Below are 14,273 nucleotides of genomic sequence, written 5' to 3'. Positions count from 1 at the left end.
GTTTTGTTTCTCATCCATGTTAAAATGACATCTTCATCAAGTTGCCTAGTCTATAATTCATTAATTTACTCTTGGTATCATACTTTGAAATGAGGCCCACATTAGCATCATGTTTTATACTAGGATCTTTGTAGAAAACCGGTCCAGAATTTTAACCATCTTAGTAAATATTCAGCCACATTAAGGCAGTAGTAGGCTTTTATCTTCCCAACCATTGCACTGTAAATCAACCACTACTCAGACACTTCCAGTACTACGGCCTCCAAAAGAATGTCAGAAATGATGACATAGAGGACTAAATACCGGATCAGAGTCCATAGTTTTCACACCTCAGACTCTGAACCATTTTTTTACTAATAGTTTTTGAGACACAGTGAAATGTCATTTCTTGAACTGGGCCTTGTAGAATCTCCCAGGCGCAGTGATATATATGGCTTTCCTCAAACAGGCCGGGCTGAAATTGATACCATGTTTTATTTTTGCTCTTCAAACCGATGGGACTTTTGTGACCGTTTTCTAGTACCTTTATCGAAGACTTGTCATGTGATTGTGTGCCTGCTTCTTCTGAGTGGACGACTTCATCAGCCCCCTGTTTTTCATGTCCTATGCAATGCCTGCATGTAATCCTTTGAACTTGGCAAGATTTTTATTTCACTTCCATTTTCCTTTGTTTTCCTTTCTTCTTGGAAGCCTTTCCCTACTGATGAGTATTTTAAGTTTATGATTACTAATCTTCCCCTGCTCTGGATGAATAGAGTAAATTCAAAGAGGACAGATATGGAAAATCTAAGAATCATTTGGTTCACATTCCGTTTCTTTTAACCTCTTTGGGATTTTGTTTTGTTTTGTTTTGTTTTGGCTGCTTTGACCCCTCCCCACGCCCCCAGTTCCTTTTGATTTAATTGTATTTTCCGGCAGTTTCCAATTGTTTGAATTGGAAACAAAGCCTTAATAAGAGTTCTAGTTAATTTTCTGTCTTGTAATTACCGATCTCATTTTTCTGATAATTGGCCACAGCAATTATATGTATATTTACTAATCACATAGGAGGCTGTGCAATTGTATCTATCTGCCACCATTGATAATGACACGCATATTGCAGAGGTGCTTTTATCATCTTCTTTTTTCCACTACATCAAAGCTATTTCCTCTCGTTCTCAATAATGAATACATGCATGCATTTGACACAGTTGTGTGCTAGAGAAATTGTTTGGCTCCCACCAAATGCTGCATGCTCTGAGTTTCTTGCCTGCAGCGCTGGAAGGTTGTATGTAATGATATATTGCTCATCCAAATGGCCAAAGCACTCCAAAGCACAGTGAGATTAAAATAAGTCATTCCTTTGTTAATTTAAATAGGTGCATGTATCATACTTTGCAGGGCACTTTGTGTAGGGATGTCAGAGAGGAAAAAAGCCGCCGAAAGGTATTTTTAATAGCAAATGAGAATAGATGGGAATGGAGTCATTTGCAGCTGCCTACTTTATGTGGCTCTCTTGTTCCAACTGTAGGTCTAATGAGATGACTGTTAAAGTACTCTGCAGTGTAATTTCATTACATCCTGAGCCGCTACACTATAAACACAGTGGCGCTCTCTGTCATTCTTGGAAAAACTCCTAAATTCTTAAAGCCTTCCTTTGCAAATGGTAATGGGGTTTGCTCCCTGTGTTACTCAGTGGTTGTCATTTGTGGCTGTGTTGTTTCCTGCTCTTTTGAGTGGCTCCTACCTCCATCCCAGTCCTGTCTGGTGGTCAAGGTAGGAGTTTTTTATTGTGTCCTTAATTCACTGCCTTTCTCATGTGACGAGTTTGCCCATACTGGAAAATAGGCTAAAACTCCTTTTCAGGCAACAGCTTCCCCTATAAAAAGCCTTTCTATTAAAGTAAAACAAAAACAAAAACACAACTAACCCAAATGATCCGGCAGGCAGTTAAGAGCAGTTGAATATACAAATAAATGTAAATAAAAAGGAAAGTGTAAATAAATAGCAAATCCAGTAAAAGAAACAAAGGTCAGCACAAGAATAATTTCACAGCTCTTTGTTAATTACAAGGCCATTTGTGTGTTACTTAAATAATCATTAATTTCTCATTTACACTTTCGTACCTTCTTTCCTACCCCGTGGCTATCATTGTCCTTTTTTCACCTCCCCTGCCTCTTTGCTCTTGCGTTTCTCACCGTTGTAAAAACGTGTGTGGCTTGAAATTTGGCATTTTTAACGTAAACGTGTGGGAGAGGGTGTAGACAGTCTTCTTAATTGGCCGAGGCCTTATTTTCCGTTGCACATGGTGGTGAAGCCTTGTTACAGATTCATCTTTCTCCTGCTCCGGGGGGCGGGTGGGGTTGCGGGGGGGGGGGGGAGGCTGGGGGAGCACATAGAGGAAAAAACAGGAATTGTTGTGACTTTTGGTGACTTGTTTTTCCTCCATCCCAGGATTCGCCCGTCCTTCCGGTTGGAGAGTTCTCCGAGCCATTTGTACATTTCATCACTCAGTGGTGAGCCCGTTTGCAAACATGCCATGCCCTCAATGTAAATGATACATGCCATTAACTCTGCGGCTCCGCGAGACCTTCTGGCTCTCCCTGCCTCCTCTTGGAGACGGGAGGGACTTCGGGGGGCCTTGGGCAGATGGGGCAGCAAAGCTGAAGAAATTGTTTAAATTATGTAAACGTTATTTACACAAAGGGTCGTAAATGTACTTTAGAGGCTTTTTCCTGTTTTAATAAACTGCTGAGAATCGGGCTACTTCTTCAAGCACAGATACTGTGCTATCCGATTTTTTTTTCTTAAAAAACATGCAATTTTATAGCCCCTATTGAACAGACATATGAAGCTTATTTTTATTAATGTAACCTCAAGCTACCCATAAAACTGTCTGTCACTTAGTGGAAGCAGCCTAGTTTATTAATTCATCGGATTTTCAGTAAATAACTTTTATCCCTGGTTATATGTTAAACACAATACTGGGGTCCCCTTTCAGTGAATTTTGATGTTTGAAAGCCCGTGCAAGCATGGTTCCATGAGGCCCACTTGAACCATTAAAGAACTGGAAGGAACCACAGGATTTCTATCAAAGGGGCCCTCATAGCCTCTGGGCAACCCCTCATCACTTTACACCTGAGGAAACAGGCATTTTCCTGCCAATGGTTCTTGTCCAGCCCTCTGCCTTTCCCCGCAGTAGAGTGAGGTTTCCCCTTGCACATCATCCACCTGCCTCTTCCCCGTTCAGCAGCACCAGGGTGGCCTTAGAAACTCAGTGGCTCCAACCCACTGCCCTGCTTTTCTGCCCTCTGCCTCGCCCCAGCATGGAGAGAGACAGACAGAGGAAGAAATTGAGAGCATAGCAATGACCACCCCAAAGCAGGAGACAGAGCTAACCAGAAACTGTTCTGGACATTCCAGAACTTTCTCATAACTACCTCTCCATTCCTTCCCCTCACCCCCCGAGTTCCATTTCATCAGCCCTTCAGAGTCATGTTCAGTGGTGGAAAATGAACCCTTTATTCCCGCAATGCCTCGAAATGGTGCTGTCGGAGTCCTTGCTAAACCAAAACTGTTGTACGCTGTCCCCCTCCCCTCCCCCCTGCCATGATCCATCTGATGATTACGCTAAAGTGAAGCCAAGAAATATTCCTTAATATAAATGTCAAGCTTTATCACCTTTTTGACTAAGTGTAATATGTTACCTCTTAATAAAAATGTCTCATACGGTTTATATTCCATAGAAAAATATGTGAGGAAGAGATTTTTCCCCCCGACTTCGAAAATTTTATTAACACTGTTTCTATTTATTTAAAATACTTATATAATATTCTGTAGCTTTTAAAAACTATTTTTACCCTGCAGACATTTTATTTCCAAAGCATATCATGTTGGAAAAAAGCACATATATCGGTTTAACACCGGAGTCCTGAGCTCATCAATAATATAGAGCCATTATCCAGAAATGTGTATTAATGTCTCTTAATTTCCTTTACATGGAATTCCTAGAAACACTCAGAAGCACATCATGGGAATGCCCTATTTTGAAATGCAGAAATTGAAAAATAAATGGTGCCATTCCTAAGCCGCCTGGAGCACTGATTTGGGCATCACCTGACCGGCAATGTGGGCTTTGTGACGGGACAGGACGGCTGTGCATCTCGCTGTGTGGCCTGAGAGCCGCTTGGGGGTGGGGCCAGTCCTGGGCAGACGGGGAAAAGCAGAGAAGGCTTTGCCTTCCTTCTGTCCAAAAAATTAATCAGCTGCTATGTAAAAGTTTTATGGAGGCAGGGGGAGGGATAACCTGTGTTGAAATTTCCACAGATGTCAAGCCGAAACAGAAATGATAGTGGGTAATAGCCTTGTTTTCCCAAGAGATACAGCTACTTTGGAATGTCAGATTAGGACTGTTACCAACTCCACTGGCGAGACAGCTTGAATTACTTGCTAATGGATGCAGTATTTGAGAGGTGCATATGGTTATTTATAGGGAAGGCAAATGTCCTCGATGTCATTAATGGTTCATAACTACGGTTCTTATTTACCAAATGATCATTAAGTCTCTCTATTTAAAAAAAAATAAATACTGTCAGCAAATGCAGGGATCATATGATGGGTTTTCCTGTTGCTTGTTAGAGGTTGCCTGATGTAAAGAAAAAACATCCATATGATTTTGAAGTAATCGAAGAAGCGGTCTCTTTTCATGACTTCATCCCACAGACACTCTGGGTTTAGTACAAATACGGCCGCCAAAGAGCTACCCATAGTCACGTCAGTCCCACGTGTGAGTGTTTCATCATGTAGCTACGTACATGATACAGCTGTGGATGATACTTACTGTCTGTAAGACAAGAAATATTTTGTAAGGAATGTGGTTCTCTAAGCAGCTTAAACAAACTTAACTCCTCACAGCTGTTTAGTGCATATAGACTTGCATTGTAACCAGAATAAATAAAAGTTGAGATAATGTAACAGCCCATTTGTAACTTTGTAGCATTCTCTAGATTCCTGGCCTCTTTTATGTATTATTTGTCATTCAGAGTGATAATGAAGGAATAAGATATTTTCCTATTTGACCTGATAGTCATGTTTCTTTTCTTATTACCTTCTCCCAGTTACCAAAAAAGAAGTCTGTTGTTCCCTACATTTAAGTTTGAAATAAATTGAGAACTGAGTCAGGGAGACATATTGCTGCTTCCCCGCCACACACACATTTATTTCAAAAGTAGAATTTTAGGTAAATTTAAATCCATTCTTCATCTGTATTGCAACAATACCTCTACCCCACACACACACACACACACACAAGAAAAAATCTTTGTGTTTCTGATTCATGAGATTTCCCCCAAAATCTGATTAATTAAAGGCCCAAATAAAAGACAGGGAATATATGCTAATACTTTGGCCAAGAATTGAATATGATGAATTTGGAAACATTCAGATTCCAGGAGAAACGGTCAAGGGTGGAAAGTATGGCACAGATTCCTAAGTGATACCGGTTAACAGTGGGGTTTCCTTCCTCTTACAGCATGCGAAAACAACCAAAAGAAAGACCAGCACCTGAGGACCTGATGGTAAGTACATTTTTTTAGTTACATTAGAATTCTCTAGTTATAGATCTGTGCTTACCATTCTGTTAAAAGCACCAGAATGGAATTTAAAACATCCACAGGCTTTAGAGAGGCAGCATTACTTACTCCATTTGGGGAGGTGTTTTTGAAGTTCATATCCTCAGACAGTAGTTTTTACTTTTTAAAAACCCACCACCGTTTTTGAAACTTAAAGCAGAACTCTCTTCCTTCGCCTCACACCCAAGGGTCACAAGTTAATCTGGGTTACTCCTTGTCCTCATTTGCTGTTACAGCCTCTCAGAATCCAGAGGATTGGTAACAGAAAAGCGAGTCAGCATATTAAGTTTTTAGCGCAGTCCTGCAGGAGAGTCTGAATGTGGCGTGGAGTCCTCTTGGATTCATGTAGAATGAAATTAGATTGGCTGCAAAAGATCAAGTTAATGTGAATCTTTGGTCTTTCCACAGAAAGAGACAACTATAAGGCTGCGGGTGCTGTGTTCTCAGCTCCAAGGCCGCTTTCTTTGATTGCAAATGACAGTTTTTAGTGGAGCAGGGAGAGGAACAGAGACGCTCCCTAGCAATTCCCAAATGGTCATTTATTTAGTGCAGATTGTTGATTTGACAATGCACAAGCTGTTAGACCGCTAGGATCGAGCATTAGTAAATAATAATTATCGTCTGCTCTTTCTCATGTTTTGTGTATACCATTCCGTCTTTAGATTATTGCTCAGAGCACATTCCGGCCGATTTCCTTTCACCACTTTAAACAGTGAACATTTTACAGATACCAGTCCAGAGGTCTTCATCCGTTGTTTGCCATCCTAATCAACACCCTGAGTGCCCAGACTTCTTAAGTAGGATAGAGATTTCATCCTAGAATATAAAATAACACTATGTTTCCCTTTCGCATCATGAATGCTTTCCAGAAAGGTAGTTTTCTCCCTCGTGTTACCCCTGGAGCAAATCTCCATTTTCAGGGTAGTTTCAAGTTAAAGTTCACCCCTAAAACCTCTGCAATTCACAACTGTGCAGTTTTCATGTCTAGAATACACTGATCTTTCAGCGACGGCGTCTCTTTGATGGTTGGGAAATTCTTGCAGTTAGTCACATTTGAGAAAACTTGGAACAGGTTCTAGAGATGGAGACCCATTTACCTTGTACATTATTATGCTATGGCTGGATAGCTCAGCTATTAAAACAAAGGAATAGGGTTTCATAAAATAGATATGTTTGTAAACGCATGTCTCAGTGCTATGATGAGTTGGCCACTTATAAATAAAACACTCCAGATCTCACGTACACTCATAAATGCATACGGATGTATGTCTTCCTGATAAGGAGCACAACTCCAGGGTGGCAGGTCATAAAGACAAAGCTAAAGGGTGAGTACTTTCAGTGCCTTAGAAGGAAGTGTATGTAAGGGTGTGTGTGTGTGTGTGTGTGTGTGTGTGTGTGTGGAGAGAAACAAGCGATACATATTTTTATATCTCTTTATAACTGTACACCCTGGTGTGTGCTGTCCCACATTTTTAATTAATAAATATCAATAAATCAGTGAAAAAACAGTGAAAAATTTAGTCACAGGAAGCACCATCCTATACGTAATTTAACATTTTTAGTACTGCTCCCAGTTGGATTTAAATGAACATATTCCTTAGGTACAGCACCAGTGAGGCATCCTGGCTTAGAAAGAGCTTGGTGAGGAGGCGGAAACTTGGAACGTATGTGAGGCTCCTGCGGTCAAGAGGGTTCGGTGCTGCCTGCCTCTGACTGCAATATTGAGCCAAATAGGGGAAGGGAAGGAAAGTGGGTTTTACCTGACTTGGGGTACCTGAGTCACATCCTTGGATCCCAGTCTTTGTGTTTTCCAGCATATTAATGGCTTTAATTTTTCCTTTTCCCTCTCCACCCACAACATATTTGATGGTGCTCCCATCTGGAAGCTGAGAGCATCCTCTGGAATGCATGAACTGTGGAGGACATTTGTCACTGTGGGTGGGGGCCTGCCTTTCATAAAAAGAGCAGTTTATCTCCCAGACATGGTAACACCAGGGTACTGACGTGGTCAGTACTTTTGGGCGTACCACTTGGGCTGCATCAGCTGTGGGAGGCCTGGAGATTGTCCAAACCAAAGGGAGAAAATCAGAGATGGGGCCAGGTGGAAATGCTGAGAGTTACAGATGCGTCACCGGGGACCTCTGGTGTGGCTGTGACCTCCGTGAACATATTGGGTCCTGCCTAAGTAAACCAGAGTGCAGGGAGGGATGGGCCATGCACACAATGGGCATACAAGCAGTTTTTATCTGGTGGGGTTACCTTATATCCAGAACCCAGTCATAAAAACCATCATCTTTGCAATTTTTGACCATGTAAGTCTTAAAGATGAAGTGTAAAGCTCAAGTTTAGACTCCTGAGGCCACTAAAATCCCAGTGTTAGGACTCATCTAGGTGTTTAGCTATTTAATTCTACTTTGTATGGTTGTTCCAAAGATAGTTACCAATTTTTCTCTTTTTTAAAACAGATTTTATTTATTTATTCATGAGACACACACACACAGAGGCAGAGACAGAAGCTGAAGGAGAAGCAGGCTCCCTGCAAGGAGCCCGATGTGGGACTCGATCCCAGATCCAGGGATCACGCCCTGAGCCAAAGGCAGACCCTCAACTGCTGAGCCACCCAGACATCCCTAGTTATCAATTTTTCTGTTTTGAGTAGAAGTATTTTAAAGCTGGACCAAGAAACTCCCTTAACACTCACATTTTGGGGAGCCCAGAGTTCATGTGAGCTGATAGACTTTTCTGGCATGTAGCCATTAAGCTACATATAGAACTCACTCAGAACTCTCATTGGTAGCATCCACATCATCTTGGGAGATCTCAGAACCAGGTAAATAATTCAATTCAGTAGATATTTGTAGACCATTATGTGCAAAGTCCTGTGCTAGACTCAAGATACAAGGAAGAACAAGCCACATTCATAAAGTCTTGCAGGGAACACAGCAAGTATACAAATTGCTAGGATAAAGTAACTCATAAAAGAACTGCAGAGAAAAAAAAGAAAAAGAACTGCAGAGTTCTGGAGGATCCACTGGGAGAAAATGGGAAAAGCTGCATGAAGAAGGTAGCATTTGAAAAGGGCCTTTGGAGAATGGACTGAATTTTAGTAAAGAGTTTTCAGGGGACGTTCCAGACAAAGGAAACAGACTGGGCAAAGCCTGAGTGTGAAGAGGCTCCAGACTTTTTCAGAGCAGCATGAGAACTCTAGTGCCCTTTGGAAGAGAAATCCTATTGACCTTGTTCTCGTGGAGTCCCAAACCCACAAAGGTGGAATTCAGATAGGCTACACGTTCACCACCAGCTGGGTGATCTGTTAAAACTTCCACTTCTTATAGAAGAAACCCTAGTCCAAGTCTGAAAACTTTGACCTGACATGGAAGCAACACACCCACCCACCCACACTTTTTTTCCATGAGTGGGCTCCCATTCAAGTATAGGGAAACCCCTCTGTCCTTTAAGAGCTATTGCATAAATCAAGAGTCAGCGTTAAACCAACAAAGGAAAGCCAGCCATGCAGGCGGTGAAGACCCTCCGACGTGCTGATACCCCTCACTCACACACGCTCTTTCTGCTCCTAAGAAAATGATTCCGTTATTAACCCACTTTTACATCACCCTAGTAAATCACAGGGAAGACCTAGGTCGGTGCTGCCTCAGCTCTGTGAAGTAGGACCCATCAACTTAGAAAAAAGTTTCAGTCTGTAGAAGCTCTGTAGAGATGGCAAACAGAATGTTCACCAGGCTTAAGACAACGCAGGGGGAACGTTGCAGCTTATGTGGAGTGGGGGACAGCTGCTGCCCGTCAGAATGGATGGCGAGGATGCGGCAAGAAGGGAGAAGATGATAAAGCAAGGGTGATGGAGGCCTTTTCCCAAAATGTCAGCAATCCAATTGAAGGACGCAAAAAGGGACACCTGGGTGGCTCAGCAGTTGAGCATCTGCCTTCGGCTCAGGGTGTGACCCCAGAATCTCAGGATCAAGTCCCGCATCGGGCCCCCTGCATGGAGCCTGCTTCTCCCTCTGCCTGTGTCTCTGCCTCTCTCTGTGCGTCTCTCATGAATAAATAAATAAAATCTTTTTTAAAAAAAGACACAAAAAAATAACAATCAGACCTCTAAATTCAGCGACAGCTTGAGATGGGAGCATATTGAGATGGAGAGGGTCAGATCTGGTTTTGCTCTTCAAATGGTTGTGTTTAAGTATTTTTGAATAGAAGGAATACGGAGAGAAACATTATCGTGTAGGCCCTTGCTCGAGGAGGCCACCGAGTGTGCCTTCTGCTGAATGAGTCTTCCTGTGGAGTTCTCTGGTAGCCAAGGTCAGGCTGTGCTTTAGCAGGAAAGCTTCCCCACTTCCCTTCCCTTGTCAGCAGCTCCCTATCCCCTCCCAGCTCTTAGCATCCTCATGTGCAAAACGGAGGGGATGGACTAGATTCCCCCAGTCCTCCATCTCAGGTCCATGACTTCAGGAAGTCTGTTAGAGCCCCTAAAATTCCATCCAGCTTCGTGTATGCATGCAGGGATTTTCATTCTTTTCTGAGGAGAGGAATCTGTGGCTGTCATCAGTTTTTCAAACGGGACCGTGACCCTGAATGATTGTTAAGCTCCCTGGCTGCTTTTTCATTCTGTTAGTGCAGTGCAGCCAGGACCAGACCAGCAGCTCAGGAGGGTGCTGGCCCGGCGAAGGGAAAGGAAGGGAAAGGCACTCCCTGTGGGACTCGCCAGGGCTGCTCCCCAGCTGGCAGGTGTCCTTAACCTCCCAGCCTGTCCTGAATGTGGGCCTCGACGCAGGCAAGAAGGGTACGGGCCGTGGGCACCTCTACAGTTACAATTTAGGTTCAGAGTGCTGTAGATCCTTCTATGCATTTAGAGTATTTCCAGAAGCTTCCCATGTCTAAGCTCTATTTAATGGAATCTATGCATAGTAAGTAATCAGGTCAGAAGAAGCAGCATCCCGGTTTGAGATCAATCGCTGGCTAATACTTTATCTAGGCCACTTTATTATCTCATGCTGATCCGATTCCCATTCTCCTCCTCCTTTGTAGCATGCACTTCGGCTGTGGTAAAAGTACGGATCACATACATATTAAAAACATATACCCATTCTATCTGTATGTAAATGCGTGAGGCACAGCTGGATATTGCAGAGGAGTTTGATTTACTAATAGTTATTATCTGTTCTAGCTGTTCAGTGGCAAAGAGAATTTCAAAGAAACGAGCTGGCGCAGAAATTGTCTTTATGCTATTACTATACTGCTTTAGTAATTGTTTAAAAACATGGGTTTTCTCCTTAGGTTCTAATAATGCCTGTTATTTTGTGCGTTTCCTGGTACATTCCAGAGCAAGGCGTCCTCGTTCAGTACCTCCTCAGGTTTGGGTTTTGGTTTTTTGGGGGGTTTTTTGTTTGTTTTGGTTTTGGTTTTCCATTCAGGCTACTAAGAAGAAACACAGAGTGCAGTTTGCAATTGAAATTTGACATTTTGCTTAGGAAGCAAGTAAATCGTGGGACTCGAAATCTAAAAAGCAGGTGTGGATCTTGGGGGAGGGATGTCAGTTATAATCAAAATAATGCTTTTAGATTTTTTTTCCCTTCATCTAAATCCCAGCAGCTGCAAACTTAAAGGCATCTCATTTCTCAGAAAAGGCTTTATGTATAAGAGGTGGTATTGTTTGGGGGCTAATAAACACCAAACTGCTCCAGAAAAAATCTGTTTAAACAGTTAATTACTTGTTAACTTGTTTAACTCCTCTCTGTTAAAGTGTCACTGGTAGCTTTTCTGTGTATCCAAATCTGATTGTAATTACATTTTCAGATAGTTTTGCTGGTTGTTCTCTCAGTTAATCAATGGATGTGATAAACTGGACATCTCCAAGGTCCCTTTTAAAAATTGGAGAAATCACCACGTTAGTTTTTTGTCTCTCCAGCACCTCAATTCCAGGGTAGAAAACCCCTTTTGGGTTTACACCAAATGGTTTAATCCGCCATTGTTAGACCCAAACCTTTTGACCCCTGTGATAGTCAGAATGGACAATTAAGAAGATGATTTTAGGGGCACCTCGGTGGCTCAATTGCTGAAGTGTCTGGCTCTTGATCTCAGCTCAGGTCTTGATCTTAGGGTCATGAGTTCAAGGCCCATGTTGGACTCCATGCAAGGTGGAGTCCAACATTAAAAAAAAAAAAGATGATTTTATTCAGGCTGTTGCAATATGGAGAATGTTTATGAGGGAGGGATGTCTCAAAGAAAAAGGAGTGGGCCATGGTTATGGAGGCAGGTAAACGAGGAAGTCAGATGGAAGGATGGATCATATCTCTGTGAAAGCTGGGTGGTCCTTTGTGGCTAACAAAAGAGTAAGGAGATTTCTCATCTATTCTTTCTTTCTGGGAGCACAGATAAAGTTCAACATTATGTCACCACATTCTACTAAACAGACCAGCAGTGAGTTTTGGTTTCTTTTGATCCAGACCTTACATGTATCCCAAGCACAAATAGGAGGAAATGCACATTTCAGCAGCCCCCTTGCATAGTGTTCATGGACCACTCTGCTTGCAATCTAAACTTTTTAAGATACTAATGATGATTTAATAAGCAATTACGAATTTGGTTGTCGTTTACTACATCTAGCTATTGCCTGTGTCTTAAAGAGCATGTTTTAAAACAGACCCTTAGGCCAAACTCATATGTGTGTCTGGCCACCCATTCTTGCAGACATCATTTTTGCTTTTGATTATTCATCTGGAGGTGCAGATCAGCTCATTAGCCAAGGCACCCAGAATTTGCAGGGAGACTCCCTGACTGGGATTGTAACTTCAGCTAAGTATTTCCTTCAAGCACAAATAGCATCCCAGAAGCCTGGGGGCTCTACAGAGGCCCAGTTGACAACCATGTAATGATCTTTTTATTATTATTTTCAAGTTCTGAAGGCCATTAAAATCATCTGTTTGTGTCTGCTTATAAATAGGAATCCACTAGTAAGAAGTTGATTTTAGCTTTTTAATTGCACATAATTACAACGGCAAAATCACTATCTGGATGCTTGAGATCGCACTAAATCAGACAGCTTTAATTTGAATTTTTGATGACACGTTAGCACTTCAGCAAGAACAGAGAGATTATAACCCCAGAAAACAAGCTTTGTTTTTCCACAGACATGACTGCTTAATCTTTTCACGAGACTTGAGCAGATAAACATGTGTGTGTTTGTGTGTATTTATATACACGCACGTAGCAAGAGAGATACAGATAGATAAAAATCTGTCACTCCTTGATCATGGTGATCTAACAGTTTTAATTTCCCAGTTAAGGATAACTTTTTTCCTCCATCAGTCAGGTCAGATCTCTTAATATGGTGATGATTTGCCTGTTTAAGATTGGGGTTTTTTGAACTCCTGCCTGCAATGCTTCTTTCTCATTTTACTGAGCCAACTGTCATCTTCCCAGCATCGCATTTCATGGCACAATGGGGCTGTGGTGCCTTGACTACAAAAATAGTTTGGTTATCCTGGAGGCAGTGAAGTGGATCTCTGGGGCTGCTCTGCTGTGTTACGCCACATTTACGGGGGGCGAAGCTGGGTCTTGGGAGTGTGTCGTCCATTAGTTCCTCATTTGACACCACTCAGCCTGTTGGCAGTTTCTTTTATTTGGGTGGTGGCCTCGGTTTGGAATACCCTTCCCTGCCCTTGGAGATCTCCATCCTCCTCTGCATCACAGTGCTTGGTCCCTTCTCTGAGGCACTCCAGAATTTACTGTCTCTAACTTGGAATGACACTTAACTACACAAAATTACATATTTGTCTTATATTCCCAAGTTGGCCCATGTAGTACAGGTTCCTAATGCTGGCAGCTCATCAGAATCAGACAAGTGGGTTAAAAATAAAGAGAAAAAAAAAAAAAAAACCCTAGATCCCAGCCCAGATCAAAGAATCTGTGATGCTTGGGCCAGAGAGCAGGTACTGTTTTGTTTCTTAAAAGCTCTCCGGGTGATTACAAGGAGCAGCTAGTTTAATTCCCTTTTTTCCTACTCGATTATAAGTGCCGTGAAGGAGGTTCATGCTCTTAGAATTCAGTGCCAGCATGGTTGGTTCTATGCAACTGCCATTCAGGCGAGGTCTCTGATCTAATTACAAGAAGAGAAATCGCTATCACTTCCTCTTTGCATGCACCAGTCTCACTCATCCAGTTCAGTGAAACGTTGTACTAGACATCGAACAGAGAGACAAACGGGATATGTCCCTTGTTCTCAGTTTCCTCATACTGACCCAAGAACAAGTAATCTCTGGACGTTGTAACGTACAAGGTAAGTTAGGGTGATCACACCAGAATGCATAGCCCCATCAAAGGGTTTTGTTGGAGTTACCAAGAGGTCATGTGGGTGAAATAATGTGATGCTAAAATAAAGGCATTTTTAGGATGTTGCGATGTTTGCAGGAGGGATAACGTTCAAAGCATTTAACAACCAGTGTTGTGACCAGAGCAGGCACCGGGGTTTGGCCATCCCACCCTGGAAGTACGAGAAGAGCAAGACAGTGTTACACAGGTGTTGCTCAGCAGCACCTGTGAGCTCTCGAGTGTGTTCTGACCACACGAGAATCCACCTTGACCGTTAATTCCAAGTCAAGAGGTCACCAGAGAACCAAGACCTAGAGGAGACCACCTGGCCAGCACCAT

General features: G+C 42.4%; 1 protein-coding gene across 4 annotated transcripts in view; it reads left to right on the top strand.

The window, feature by feature from the left end:
• MAP2K5 (mitogen-activated protein kinase kinase 5) overlaps window positions 1-14,273 on the top strand; it is a 261,355-nt gene that overhangs the window by 217,147 nt on the left and 29,935 nt on the right. For all 4 annotated transcript variants that reach the window (XM_055319757.1, XM_055319756.1, XM_055319754.1 and 1 more), the window contains 2 exons: window positions 2,434-2,495; window positions 5,510-5,555. In XM_055319757.1, coding sequence (XP_055175732.1) covers window positions 2,434-2,495; window positions 5,510-5,555 — 108 coding nt within the window. The remainder of the gene's footprint in view (window positions 1-2,433; window positions 2,496-5,509; window positions 5,556-14,273) is intronic.

This window comes from Nyctereutes procyonoides, unplaced genomic scaffold (assembly GCF_905146905.1).
Source record: "Nyctereutes procyonoides isolate TBG_1078 unplaced genomic scaffold, NYPRO_anot_genome, whole genome shotgun sequence".
NCBI classification, from domain to species: Eukaryota; Metazoa; Chordata; class Mammalia; order Carnivora; family Canidae; genus Nyctereutes; species Nyctereutes procyonoides.
Note: the sequence above shows the minus strand (reverse complement) of the source record. Positions and strands in the feature narration are given on the sequence as shown.